Source organism: Magnolia sinica, chromosome 12 (genome assembly GCF_029962835.1).
Source record: "Magnolia sinica isolate HGM2019 chromosome 12, MsV1, whole genome shotgun sequence".
Lineage (NCBI taxonomy): Eukaryota > Viridiplantae > Streptophyta > Magnoliopsida > Magnoliales > Magnoliaceae > Magnolia > Magnolia sinica.
In genome coordinates this window covers 78,830,594-78,844,490 of record NC_080584.1, presented here as the reverse complement: position 1 = coordinate 78,844,490, position 13,897 = coordinate 78,830,594, and the positions used below count along the sequence as shown (strand labels likewise).

At 40.6% G+C, this 13,897-nt stretch overlaps 1 protein-coding gene and 2 long non-coding RNA genes across 7 annotated transcripts; 1 reads left to right on the top strand and 2 right to left on the bottom strand.

The window, feature by feature from the left end:
* The first annotated feature begins 293 nt into the window (after positions 1 to 293).
* LOC131220299 (G-type lectin S-receptor-like serine/threonine-protein kinase At2g19130) lies at positions 294 to 3,065 on the top strand. The gene has a single exon (XM_058215248.1). It carries the CDS (start codon positions 294 to 296, stop codon positions 2,775 to 2,777), a length of 2,484 nt encoding a protein of 827 aa, XP_058071231.1. The 3' UTR covers positions 2,778 to 3,065.
* Positions 3,066 to 4,615: 1,550 nt separating this feature from the next.
* On the bottom strand, positions 4,616 to 7,254 carry LOC131221830 (uncharacterized). Its single transcript, XR_009159611.1, has 3 exons — positions 7,193 to 7,254; positions 7,048 to 7,119; positions 4,616 to 4,833 (listed from the first exon to the last, which is right to left on the bottom strand). It is a non-coding gene; the product is annotated as an uncharacterized LOC131221830 (long non-coding RNA).
* LOC131221829 (uncharacterized) lies at positions 7,247 to 13,628 on the bottom strand. 5 transcript variants are annotated; one of them, XR_009159608.1, is made up of 11 exons: positions 13,274 to 13,628; positions 11,801 to 11,860; positions 10,663 to 10,813; positions 10,196 to 10,276; positions 9,883 to 9,996; positions 8,611 to 8,814; positions 8,341 to 8,404; positions 7,728 to 7,799; positions 7,566 to 7,637; positions 7,415 to 7,486; positions 7,247 to 7,278 (listed from the first exon to the last, which is right to left on the bottom strand). It is a non-coding gene; the product is annotated as an uncharacterized LOC131221829 (long non-coding RNA). The 5 variants fall into 5 exon arrangements; XR_009159609.1 differs by lacking the exons at positions 9,883 to 9,996; positions 10,196 to 10,276; positions 10,663 to 10,813; positions 11,801 to 11,860; positions 13,274 to 13,628 and adding an exon at positions 9,489 to 9,675; XR_009159605.1 differs by lacking the exons at positions 9,883 to 9,996; positions 10,196 to 10,276; positions 10,663 to 10,813; positions 11,801 to 11,860; positions 13,274 to 13,628 and having other exon boundaries at positions 8,611 to 9,452.
* Positions 13,629 to 13,897: the final 269 nt, after the last annotated feature.

Below are 13,897 nucleotides of genomic sequence, written 5' to 3'. Positions count from 1 at the left end.
GATTCGGATTGAAATCTCACCGAGTCAAGCTAACTCAGAAGAGTTCAGAGTCGAGTCAGCGAGTTTTAGAACTTTGACACGGGCACAACACGGCGAGACAAACTCCACATTGACCGTATATGTCTAGAAGGGTGTTTCAGCCGCAAAATTTGAACTTTGAAGAACCAGTCAACCATGGTAACCACGGGGTATTTAAGTAATTTTAACTTCGCACTTTAATACCAGGAAACCTCCTTCCAAGCACCTCATCGTATCTTCTCCTTCCTACATATATCTTGCATGTTTCAGTAGGCATGGATATCAGAAGAATCATGCCATCTCTCTCTCTCCTCCTCTTCTTCATCCTTTCTCTCAAGGCCCACCTCTCCAATGGTTTAGATTCCATCGCCCCAACTCAACATCTTAGTTGGCCCCATAACCTAACCTCCCAACGCGGGATATTTGAACTGGGTTTCTTCACACCAGGCAAATCCCAAAACTACTACATAGGCATCTGGTACAAACAGATCTCAGAACAAACAGTTGTCTGGGTAGCTAACAGAGAAAAGCCCCTCCCAAATCCCACCAATTCAATCCTAACAATTGCAGAAGATGGCAATCTAGTCCTCGTCAGCGCCTCAAAATTTCCAATCTGGTCAACCAATCTAACATCCAAGCCGTTGAACCCGACTGTTGCGGTCCTCCTAGATAATGGAAATCTAGTTCTGAGAGACCGGTCTGATCCGTCTGTCCTGCACTGGCAGAGCTTTGATCACCCAACTCATACATGGCTGCCTGGAGGGTGGCTTGGTTTGAACAAGGTGACGAAGGAAAACAACCGGCTTACTTCATGGAAGAACTCCGAAGATCCGGCCCCTGGGCCATTCTCTCTCTCAATAGACCCGAGCCGAAGCACACAGTATGTTATGACGTGGAATGGGACTCGAAATTACTGGACTAGTGGGGATTGGGATGGAAATATTTTCAGCAAAGTCCCCGAAATGATATGGAATTACATATTCAATTTCAATTTCAATGAAACCAAAGAGAGGAAGTTTTTCACTTATTCGGTGAAAAATGATTCCATCCTTACGAGATTCGTGATGGGTTCTTCAGGCCAAATGAATTCCTTTTTATGGCGGAAAGACTCACATTCATGGAATCTGTTCTGGTCTCAGCCAAGATCTAAATGTGAGGTTTATGCTATTTGTGGGGCCTTTGGGAGCTGCAAAGAGGAGAGCTTGTCGTCCTGTACGTGCTTGCATGGTTTCGAGCCAAAGTCTCCGAATGACTGGAATTTGAGTAGTTGGTCAGGTGGGTGCAGGAGGAAAACTCCTTTGAGGTGTGGGCAGAATGTGTCTTTTGATGGTGAGAAAGACAGGTTTTGGGCTTTGTCCGGCATGAAGCTGCCAGACCGCTCTCGATTTTTGGCAGTTGGGAGTGACAGAGAATGTGAATTGGCTTGCTTAAATGACTGTTCTTGCACTGCTTATGCTTTCAAGAGCAGGTGTTTGATATGGAATGGAGAATTGTTAGATCTGAAGCAGTTGTCTGGTGGAAATGTTGACGAAGGCACTCTTCATCTCCGTCTTGATCCCTCTGAAATGAAGTTTTCAGTCAGTAGGAAGGGAACCATTACATGGGCTGTTGTAGGCGCAGTTGCAGGAGCTGTTTTTATATTGGGTATTGTTCTATTTTTTATTTGGAGGCGACGGTGGGGACGGAAAATGGTATGTTCGGAGGCAGTTCAAGGCTCTTTGACTGCATTTAGCTACCGAAGTCTGCAGATTGCAACGAAGAATTTCTCAGAGAAATTAGGCGGTGGAGGTTTCGGTTCTGTTTTCAAAGGGACTTTACCTGATCAAACAACAGTAGCAGTGAAGAAGCTTGAAGGGCTTCGGCAAGGAGAAAAGCAGTTCCGGACGGAGGTTAGCACAATCGGAACGATCCAACACGTTAATCTCATCCGCCTTCGTGGGTTTTGCTCCGAAAGGGCTAAAAGGCTGCTTGTCTATGATTACATGCCAAATGGGTCTTTGGATTCTCATCTGTTTGGTAAGAATTCCAATCTCCTGGATTGGCCAACGAGGTATCAGATTGCGATTGGGACGGCAAGAGGAATATCTTATCTTCATGAGAAATGCAGAGACTGTATCATACATTGCGACATTAAGCCAGAAAACATACTTCTGGATGGTGGGTTCTGTCCCAAGGTGGCTGATTTTGGTCTGGCAAAGCTTGTTGGACGGGAATTCAGTCGGGTTTTAACAACCATGAGAGGAACAAGAGGCTATCTTGCTCCTGAATGGATTTCAGGCCTGGCAATCACGCCAAAAGCCGATGTCTACAGCTATGGGATGATGGTTTTCGAGGTCATTTCAGGGAGGAGGAATACAGAGCAATCGGGGGTTGGGGAAACAGTCTTTTTCCCGATTTGGGCTCTGAGAAAAATCATGGATGGTGAAATCCATTGCTTGTTGGATTACAGATTGGAGGGAAATGCGAACATGGAAGAGCTTGGTCGAGCTTGCAGGGTTGCAGGCTGGTGCATTCAAGATGACGAGAATGACAGGCCGTCTATGGGGCAGGTTATTCAAATCTTGGAGGGTGTTTTGGAAGCAAACGTCCCACCGGTACCGAGATCACTTCAGATTCTCATAGAAAATCAGAACATGGTTTTCTTCTCCAACTCTTCACCGGTGGCTTCTCAAAGCTCTGAACTGCCGAGCAATTCATCAACCAATTCACGGTCCAATTCACGGTCCAAAAGCGTGTCGTCAGCAAGTTCCAACGAGTAGAGATTGTCATGGAGATATCTTAGCATCCCAAATTCCAATTCAAATCATGGCGTAGAAATTAGTTTCTTATAGTAGCTCGGTCTTCTTCAGTTTCTGTCCGTATATAGGCCATGTGTGGATGTTCAATTGAATTCAATCGTGATATTTCAGTTGAACAGAGCAGATGTTGGTTCCCTATTTGTGGTTTAGATTGTTTTAGGTCCAACTTGAAATCATGGAACTAGGTTGCTTGTTCTGCATGGACCGATTATCACGTTTCAGTTGAATTGAGGATCCAAACGCGCTTTAGGTTTCTTTGAAATCTTATAACAGCAACATGAGATTGTCGTGTTTTATATTACTATTGGGGTTCTATTGTTTTGATATCTTCTTGTTTGAGTTTCTTTGAATTGAAAATCCAGACAGCACATCTGGTGGGCCCATGATAAATGGGCGATTGCCCAAAATCCGATCCATTTAGACGATCCTAACATTTGAATTTAGGATGAGAAATTAATCAAACAATAAAAAATAAAAAATTTACTCGCATTTTTGGCCATGTTATGATGTAGCAGTAGGGATTGTGTTAGGTTTTTGCAGAGTTTAAAAGATGTATCTCATCCCCTTCACAACTGGCACTGATGTACAATTATCTGGACCATCCAAATTGTGGGTCCCATGGATGGCGGGTATCTATAATCTCACTCATCAACCTATTCACTGTTTTGATAATCTGGCCCTAAAGCAGGCCAGTCCACTCTATACATTGAATATGGAAGAATGGTACATATGATGAGTGGACCACCCTAGTTTTTGCACCAGGTCATTCTCGTGGTGGGGCCTGATGGGATTTTTCCTCCCAGGCTCGACCGGTCGAGGGTGAGGTTCGACTCGAACTCCAGCGACTTCGGGTTTAATTTTCTCCGCGCTGCTCGACCAGTTGAGGGGTCTGCTCAACCGGTCGAGGGTTCGCTCAACTAGTCGAGGTCCTTGCTCAACCAGTCGAGGTTACGCAGATTTACTTCCGTAATTTTGTGTGGATTGTAGAACTTTGAGGCGGTTTTCGTACCCATGCGAAAGAGAATTTCCTAAACTATAAATGGAAGGTACTAGGGCTTTATAGGTAATACAAGAGGGTTTCTTAAAGCTTTACAAGGGTTTACTAAAGGGTTTAGGGCTATCAAAGGTGTGTGAGAGAGAGAGAGGAAGCTTGTGGAAAGGAGGTTATACTCACACTACAACAAAATGAGCCTTTCTCGGCGGGCAAAACCGCCGTCAAAGGTCCAAAAAACTGCCGGTAAATATTTTACCGGCTGTCAGCCAACAGCCGGCAAAGGCTTAGTCAGTAAAGGTTTTACCGGCGGCCACGGTTTTGTGGGCCGCCCCTAAATCATAATTTTGAGCAGAAAATGGGATAAGGCTACGGATAAAATCCGTAGCTATAAAGAAACCTTTTGGATTTAATCCGTAGCCTAAGGGCACAAATAATAGTGTATATTATGTGAAATCTACAATCCAAACTACTGTATTGTTATTGAAATGCATTGTTGGATTGAACATTTTGGCCTAATTTCTTTTTATTGTATCAACACATGAAATTGTCATTATCCTTCCCTGCATCAAACTTGAGTTGCAATTACAGTATGGACACCAGAATTCATTGCTGCAGTGTCATATTTTAAAAGATCTTGTTATGGCCATCTCAAAGACACATACACGTCCACCCCCATGTAATGCATGTAGGGCTATTGTACCTCTTTTCATTCTACTTCCTGTTGCATTTATGAATGGTTGTTTTTTTTTTTAGGCGCACTTCATGTAGTACCCTCTTTAATTTGAGTGTTGGGAAACAACAGCCATTGAGCTGGCATCATTAATTTGAATAAACCAGCAAAATAGTGATTTAGGCAAAAACAACTTTGATTTACAAGCCAAAAAAAAAAACAACAACACCACCCTAACAATCCATAAGACCACTCCAAAATCTTTGATTTTGCCCTCCTAAAAGTGTCTTCAAAGCTGACCGCGTAGGTTCCTACTGCAACGATTATTCTGTTCTCCCCATAGAGTCCACAGCCTGGCCAAGAAAGGTGACATCTCATATAAACAGCCTCGAAGTTGTAAACTTAAAAGTTAGAGTAATCTTGTGTCATAATGCAACAAACATGTTTAGACATTTAAGTTTTCAACAAAACTATAAACAGCTTAGGATGATGAATCAAACCTTGATACAAAGCTGTGCAAGAGGAAGGTCACAAGGGGCTCAGGCACCCAATACTATTGATGGGCTCTTAGGCGCCCACCATGGATGGACCATCCTCAAAATGATAGGACAACTTTACATTATTAAGAAAGATACATTACCATTTCAACATCAACTCAAAAAGCCAACATTTGGGTTACAATCTTCCAATCTGGGAGATCTTTTGGGAAGTCCATCCATGATGGGTCGGATGAGCTCAATTCAATGGTCAGGATCATTGAACCATGGGGCCCTACTTACATAGTTGTAGGCAAATCAGTCAGTTTCGAATGGCAGTGGCAGAACAGATGAAGGGAAAAGAAAAGCATAAGCCACATATATCTTCTGGTTTTTTTTTTTTTTGGAAAAGGAATAATTCATTTCACTAAAAGGATTTACAAAACTGGCTTGCATCAACCAGGATTCAGGCTCCCACAGACAAAAAGGCGAGGGGAGCCTATTGTAAGGCAAAGAAGATAAAAGAAAATAAAAGGAGGGAGCGAAGGGGAGTAGATCTTACGTCCCCCTCCTCACCGAGCCTAGGGTCAATCTGTCAAGGAAGGGTAGGCCTCTAACCATTGGAGGGAGGTTGGAATGATCTAAAAACAAACTCGACCTTTGACATTTGCTCCCCAATTTGGCCAAGGCATCCATTGGCCCGTTACCTTCTCTAAGAGTATGAACAAATTTTACATTTCTAGCTTTGGAGAGGTTGTGTATTCTGTCTATCCATCCTTTCCATTTCCAACCGGGAACAGCATAACCCGAGAGGAAGTTCACGACGAGGAGCGAATCACATTCAACAAGAATATTGGGTTACCCAAGATGAAGGCAGTGCTGAAGCCCATCATGAATTGCCCGAAGCTCCGCTTGAGTATTGGAGGCAACGTCATAGCCCGTGTGGAATCCAAAGAGGAACTCACTCCTCTCGCCTCACCTAGATTACCCCTAGCAGATCCATCAATGTTTAATTTGACCCAACCTGGCGGGGGCTTCCTCCAAATCACCACCTGGGATGAACATTGAGGCTGGGTAGGCACTGGAATGCCCATAGCCTCAAGCGCCCTGCTCATTGAATTGGACCGGGAGGGAGGAATTCCCCATCTATTAACGATGAGATGAACCCAACTATAGATGCGAGAGATGATCACTCCCTACTTCATGGTCACCCCTTCATATCTCGCCAAATTTCTGCTCTTCCAAAGTTCCCATAGAATGAAATAAGGAATAAGCTTCTTGAAAGGGGTTGACGGACCATTTCCTGGTCGGGATTCCCACTAATGGGTTAGGTCGGCCTCAACTGAGGAAGAAGGGGCCATGTGAACGTCGAAGATTGAAGCGAAGTGGGACCAGATGGCGTGCGCCATCCTGCTTTGAAAGAAAAGATGGAGAATGGTCTCAATCTGGGGTCTGTGGCCCTAGTTACTATCAACATAGCAGCAACTGCATTGAGAAGCGAGGTGAACGCCACGAGTTTGAACCCTCGCATCAACTGGGAGCGCTCTCGAGATAATTCTCCAAACCAGCACTGACACCTTTGGGGGAACTTTGACATTCCAAATTTTGGGACCCCAAGTTGTGGCAGGCCTGCGTGATCTGATGACATTCCAAGCCGATGCAACAGAGAAGGCTCCTGTGGGATTTCTATGCCAGATAGGTAAATTAGGGCCATCCGATAAACAAATCCCAGTATGGAAGTTGAAGTCAATGTCCTGCTAGGAAAGAATGGCGAGAGCAGCCGAAGGCGGGAGAGGGCCAGACTTGCCCAGAAACTCGTTAATTCTGAGGTCCCTGAGAGGAGGTTCGATGTTGTAAGTGACCCTACTTTCCATCGGGCCTAAACTAGTCCAATTAGCTTTCCATAGATTCTGGTTGCCCTCGCTAATTTGCCATTGCATGTGGGTGTCCAGAAGCGGGAAGAGGACTTTGATTCTTTTCCACAAAGGAGAGAAAGAGGATGTCGGTTGAGTAGTGTCATTTGTGAGTAGGTCCTGGGCGTATCTGGATTGCACAAAACTGCACCACATATATCTTCTGGTTAAAACTTACAGATATGTTAGACTCTCCAGCTTCTGGAATTCAGATGGAATGGAACCATTCAATCGGTTGCCGTGCACATTACTGAAACAAGATATCATGGGATCAGAAATGAACAAAAATTTCTTGTAAACAAATCTGAAATCAAAAGACTCACAATTGATTCAGTGCAGTGCAGGAACTGATGTTCCGAGGAATCGGTCCTTCAAGGTTGGTCCTTCAAGGTTGTTGTTGGCAATATTCCTGGCATGATAAATTAAAATATTCCCACAAAAGGTTAAAATAAGATGATAGAAATAAAGGAGACCGTTTTAAAAATAAATAAATAAAAACTCACGATTATTATTTATTATTTATTTTTTTTAGCTTGTTAGTACACCCACTGTCAGATCACTCCAGCTGTCCAAGCTCGGCCGGAATGCTACCTACCAGTTCATTGTTGTTCAATTGCCTGCAGAAGGAAAGGATCAGATATATTTTACACAAATACCCCTGAACTGGAAATTTTATTTTAAAGAAGGAACCCTCACAGATAGCTTAGCTTGGACATGTTCCCCAATTCGGGTGGAATTGGCCCAGTGAGCTTGTTACTGTGTAGGTACCTGGGAAGAATAAACAGAAAACACAATGACCAATCATGGCACATACGTATTGCTAAGATCATAAACTAGATGTGGTAGTCTCCAACTCACAGCTTGCCAGTATAGGACAGATTGCCTAGTATTGGTGGAATTGTCCCGACTAACTCATTCTCACTCAAATCCCTGGACAGATGCAAGAAGCATGGATTTTTGTGATGCTTGTTATCAAACCTGAACTATTGATGAATAGGACTTGCACAATAACAATATATTAAGCAATATAAGGAAAATAGAACATATAACTTTGAAATGAGGCCAAGAGACTGGTTAGGAATCACTGGTTCAAAGATAAGATCACACAACTCATAAACATGACCAAAAATACCACTGATTGTATCATCCAACAGATCCTTGAGCATGGAATCTCCTGAAACTACTGTTTTCCTTAATGGTCAACAAAAACCCATTTGGCAGTTAAGGCAATCCAAATAAGGAAAAAGAGACTCAGTGCACCATAGGCTGTCCACCATAAAGCTCCAAGAAGTAACTTCACAGAACATGTGATATATGCTAAAATTTAAAATTCTAAATAAATAAATTAAAAAAAAAAAAAAAAAAACCAACGACAAGAAGAAAACTTATATCTCTAACATTTCTGTCTAAAGCCCCAAAGAATGAGAGCATATAGACTACCAAATTGATTCAGTCAAGAATGATTTACAACCTTCAACTAGAAACGTAACATCTGACAGTGTAGGATTGTTTACGTATTGTCCACCCAAATACACCTGCACCAAGAATTGCGTTTCAGCATGGACACATAAAATCCGAACAAAAAACAAGACCTTTAAATTCAAAATTGATTCCCAAACTACTCGACTGGGCCAAGTTCGATATCTACCAACAAGTTTTGCAACATCAATTCTAACCACGGATACAATAATCAGTAAATTAAATTGGAAAAAAGCAAGGACAGAATGGAAAATGCTTATACCTTCATGTGATTTTTCAGATGTATCCAAAACCTTTCCAGTTTCAGCACATGACCATTACAATGTGGAACCATGGGTTGCTGCCAATATCTTTCCATCAGGTGAAATGCTAAGCCGGTCATAATGCAGAGTTGAGCCACTGGCATCATGAAGTGGAATGGGAAACACCTTCAAAGTCTTTGGGTCCTCATCAAGATGATAGCGAACTATTTAGGTAAAAGGAAGTCAGTGAACCAGGAAAATTTTTATCCATCATAATAAGATTAAGAAGTGTGTGTGAGTGATCCAGGGTCCAATCCCTGGTAATGTTACTTTCCAAAAAAGAAATCTGTCATAACACATGCAAATACGTCTGTCGACTGTAAATGATAAAATAAGGATTCAAATTAGATAAGAATCCCATTCCCAGCATACCACTAAAACAAGAGCCATTGCAAGCATTTCAGTTTCTAAATAACTTAAACAATCAGAAGAAAAGAGCTTTATCAAGATCAAGAAGAGCTATCTGAAAAACTCCTGAACTCAAAATGGTAATTTAATGATCTGATAGCTATCTAAAAGTAAGGGACTCTTCTAATTGGCAATAGTTGTCCATTATCTTAATCGATAGCTTTCCTTCTTTCAATTAATTTTCAATAAAAATTTCAGCATTCTATCAAAAAAGATCTTGAGAGTTTCAATGGAAGATTTTCATGTGGAACAGTGGAAGCAACTCATGAGACAGTGGATTATTTGCAAAACTATTTATTTGCCTACGAGGAAAACTCAGGTAGAGAGTGTCATTTCCCATATCAAGCATGCTCTTGACATTCTTTATGCATGTATTGTTTTATTATTGGTATGTGTGTGCACGTATTTGTTCTATTTGAGAACTCATCACCTGTTTGTTGAAAAAGGAAAGGGTTGCAGCACACCAGTAAAGGTCTTCCTTGAGTGTTGATTTCATGCTAGATTGCAAGATAACAACAAACTGTAGAAGGCCTGCAACAACCATTGCATGAAGCCACACCTAGATATAAAACAGAAGGGGGGCCCGAACCCCTACTCTATAGACATACCTCCCCTGGCACCCCTAACTTTTACAATCCACTCTCCTAACAGCCCTATAGCACACAACATACAGCAATAAGACAACCACCCATAAATCCATACATACAGCAAACACCAACCTTGTGAGCCCAAACATCCAGCCTCTAGTCTTCTTCACAACTGCACATCAGCCAACTACAAACATACCCACATGGTGGTGCATGATATGGAAACCTCTATAATACCTTTGAAATAGCCCATAAGCTGAAGTGGACTATGTACTCATCGCTTGTCATGAATCACGTTGAAATCATGAATTCCTCAATCGCGTAGGATTCACATCAGCTCTTGAGACCATGCTATGAAACCAAATATATTAATCAATCATATGCTTCTTATGATTAAGAAAACTAGATAAAATCAACTCAATGAGGGATTTTAAGAGGTTTTAACCTCTTCCCGTTATCAGCAATGTCATCTATGAGAAAAACTACATATGAATCAGAGAATCATGTTAAATGGAACAAAGGGAAAGAGATATCAGGAGTGGTAGCTTACACAAATTCATCTCAATCACAGTCAAATGGTTGGGAAGATTCATTTGGGAGAGAGTTATACTCTGTACTCAATGCCCTTGACCTACACACAAACATAGATTTATGCCTAATTGAGAAGATAATGTCATCAATTAGTTTTTGTTTCTCTAGTCTTGACTAGAAGATTGTTGGATTCTTTCCCACTATCTTTTTCTTTTCTTTGATCTATTTACATTCCCCTTTGTGGTTGCATCATCATATCATTTAACTTCACTAACTCCTAGGTAATTACAGTTTGAGCCAAATAACAGTAAAATCAAATGAAGAAACCTGTGCTCCACAGTAGGTAATATGAATCCTAAAAACAATAGTACACTTTTTGATTAGACAGCTTAGAATGCAAGCGTTGGCATTACTAGCTAGGTTTTATTGCAATCATAGCTCCTTCATACATGCAACAACGAGCTGCATGTTCATTTATTTCCCTACCTTCAATGTTTTGAGCTGCATTACGTGACCAAGAATACTCATGAGGTGATTAATCAACTCTTCTGATATTATTCCTTGGCTTGACTGCTGTAACCATGGAAACAGAATGCTTCAATTTCTCCCATGAACACCATCAGTTTATCAACAAAAACTGAAAGGAGATACAATTTCACAAATGTTACCAAGTACCAAAGGCATTATTATTATTATTATTATTATTTTTTTTTTTCAATTTCTCTGTCTTTTCTCTACATCTTTTGTTTCCAAGGAAAGCAATTCTGCAGAATTAGATTGTTCATCCGCACAGAATAATACATTTTCTTTAAAAACAGGGGATGTCTCATTACAAAGTATGACAACTAAACATATTACTGGGTTCAGAACTTAAACCCAGAACCACATCACATTTCTCAATAGCAGGTATTGTACTGTGCTTAGGATGAGAGTTTGTATATGTGAGGCCCATGGTTCAGTGATCCACACCGTTAATATTGCTGGTCAATGTGGACGACCATGCACCAAAATGTCCCAGATGGTTAGAAATCCTAAGCCTTCAATAGGTGGACATTACAACAACCATGTTTCAGTAGTTCTCATGGAAAACATCATAGAACAATTATATTATTTCCTTTCTTTTCCTTTCGATTCACATACCCAAACATGTCTTTAAGGAAGAAATACAGAAACAGTTCACATTTAGCAAAAAAAGAAGAAGAAGAAGAAAAAAGGGCCAAATATTCTATAGCTACAATCTTCACATCTATATGATATTTGGTGAATGTGTCGTTGACAATAGGGTCCATTAAATTACATCCATTTTTTTTTTTTTGGAAAGGTGACAATAAGTCCCATCAACTCAACGGTATGGATCAATGAACCATGGGCCTTGCTCATACAAACCAGAAACCTAAATGTACATTGCAAACTCTTGGCCAATCATTCTATGACAACCCTTTCAAGGACAGCCAACAGTTCAGAGAACCCACTGAATTCATACTATGAATGCACGCTTTTCATGTGCCAAACATACAGTGGAGCCATAGAAATCCCAAGGAACCCCAATAGTTTTCTCATTCAAAGAAAAGGGAGATTTATGTAGTAGAGCTGGTCAAACCTGAATATGGCAGAGCCAACTCACCAAAGTAAACATGGCAGGGTGATTGGATGATTTCAAACTACACTTAGATTGGATACCCATCTGCATTCATAGATGAAGATGAAGCAGCAGAAAGCAGAATTTCTTAAATAGAATATCTAGAATTCTAGCATATGTTTATTACTGTAAAATGAAAAATAAAAATAAAAATTGCCAATAGAATAAGACTAACAATTTTTTTTTATTGAGTTACCTCGAAGAAGGATGAAAAAGAGAAGCACAAAACCATCCTTGTGTACATCCAAGCATAGCATAGATACTGCTGTGCAGGATATAATTCCTCTGTTCTGCATTGGGGGCATGAGCAATGATCGAACACACAAGGGGATATAATAGAGCAGAGGCTTACCTAGTTGATCTTTTCATTCGAAGGACCATGAATCCAATGTTCCCTCCAAACAATCGAAGACGACAGAAGATGTTTCGTCTTCCATCCTGATGACTGCAGCTGCAAAGAAGCAAAACCACTCAAACACATCTAGATTAGAAACAGCATAAGCAACCTCAATAGTCTATACATAAATGACATTTCTATTGGGCATCTAGACACATTCAATTGTAGAAACAATGCATTCTTACATCCACCATCAACAGTCACGACAACCCAGATGCTGCCCATGTTCCAACATAGCACATTATAAGAGATCCGGGCTATCCATCAGACATTTTCTTCATTCTTTGGGATTTCAAACGTTTCAACATCTTCCCTAAAGGCAATTCAGCCCCCTCTGAGACTTCAATTAGATCATAGGATCCGAACAGAAAACTGTAGGATTTAAACAACATTGAGCAAAATATTCGGCTCATAAGTTAATTTACATATCCAAATAGTGCTAAATTAATCTACTAGGAAATCTCACACATCTGTAGGTTATGGTATCAACATTTGAATCTCGCTGGCAGATGGTTTCTATAGACATAGCTAATGAAAGAGCCAAAGACAAACTAAAACGGAAATCATATCAGATTACCATTAAAAAGAGTAGACTAACAGATGCACACAAAATAAAGCCAACAGGACCCAGGGCATTGGACTTGAAGATATTGATGATAAATGGAAAATGGCGCTGAATTCGAAAGAAGTGGTAGAAGCTTTTGAACTATGCTCCAAGTAATATTAACAACTTGCTAACATTCAGCCATTTAGTACATCCTTTTGTATATTTACCTAGTAAAACCATTTTCTTTCCACATCTTTATGGCTTCTGGTGATGCCCTTCTTCCAGCCTTTGTTGATTTGCAAATCTTGTGTAAGTGTTGTCATCATGTATGCCATCTAAGTGGTTAGTAGAACAAGGAGACGTATCCATAGGATCTAAAGCTCCATTGCCAGAAAAAAGAGTTGTATCAGTGGTGCTAACCGATGGCTGAGATGAGTTAAAGAGCAGAATTGAGACACAAGTACCGAAACATTAGATGAGACACATTCAGTTGACAAATAGATGGATACCGAACCTGAATCTGCTCTGGGAACCTCAGTTGGAGATCCAGGCCATTCACCAGCACTCTTCACTTTATGTTGTCTCGTCCACCATACACATAACACACATTCATCTGAAAACAGACCAATCAAATTATATAGCCCTCAGTTTGACTTTTGACCATAGTTCAAAAGTCAAACTGACATAATCGTCCTGGCCATTTGATCGAATAGATGACTGAAAACAAAAATGGTCAACAGGGGAAAATTCCCCAGTCATTGTGAATTTATATGTGTTGGTCCACCAAAGAAGGGTCAACTAGATGGATGATACAATGGGTTTATCCAAGCATACAACGATTTGTGCCCCGTTTACAGAGAGTTGAAACGCAGGACCTCTAGCATGATTAATACAAGAACAATTAGCATGCAGATTTTCATATAAAAATAATGAAATGCTTTAGTGAAATAAAAATAGAAATTCATATTATTTTCTTACTTTCTTGATCTGTTACAAAACTTTCATATGATTACATTAACTTCATGTAACTATCAACAGTGAAATGAAAATCATAAGGGGAAAAAAGTCTCACCAAATTGGTTCACAAGAAGAAGAAATGCAAGTTACGAATTCAATGCCACCACATCTTAATAATTGC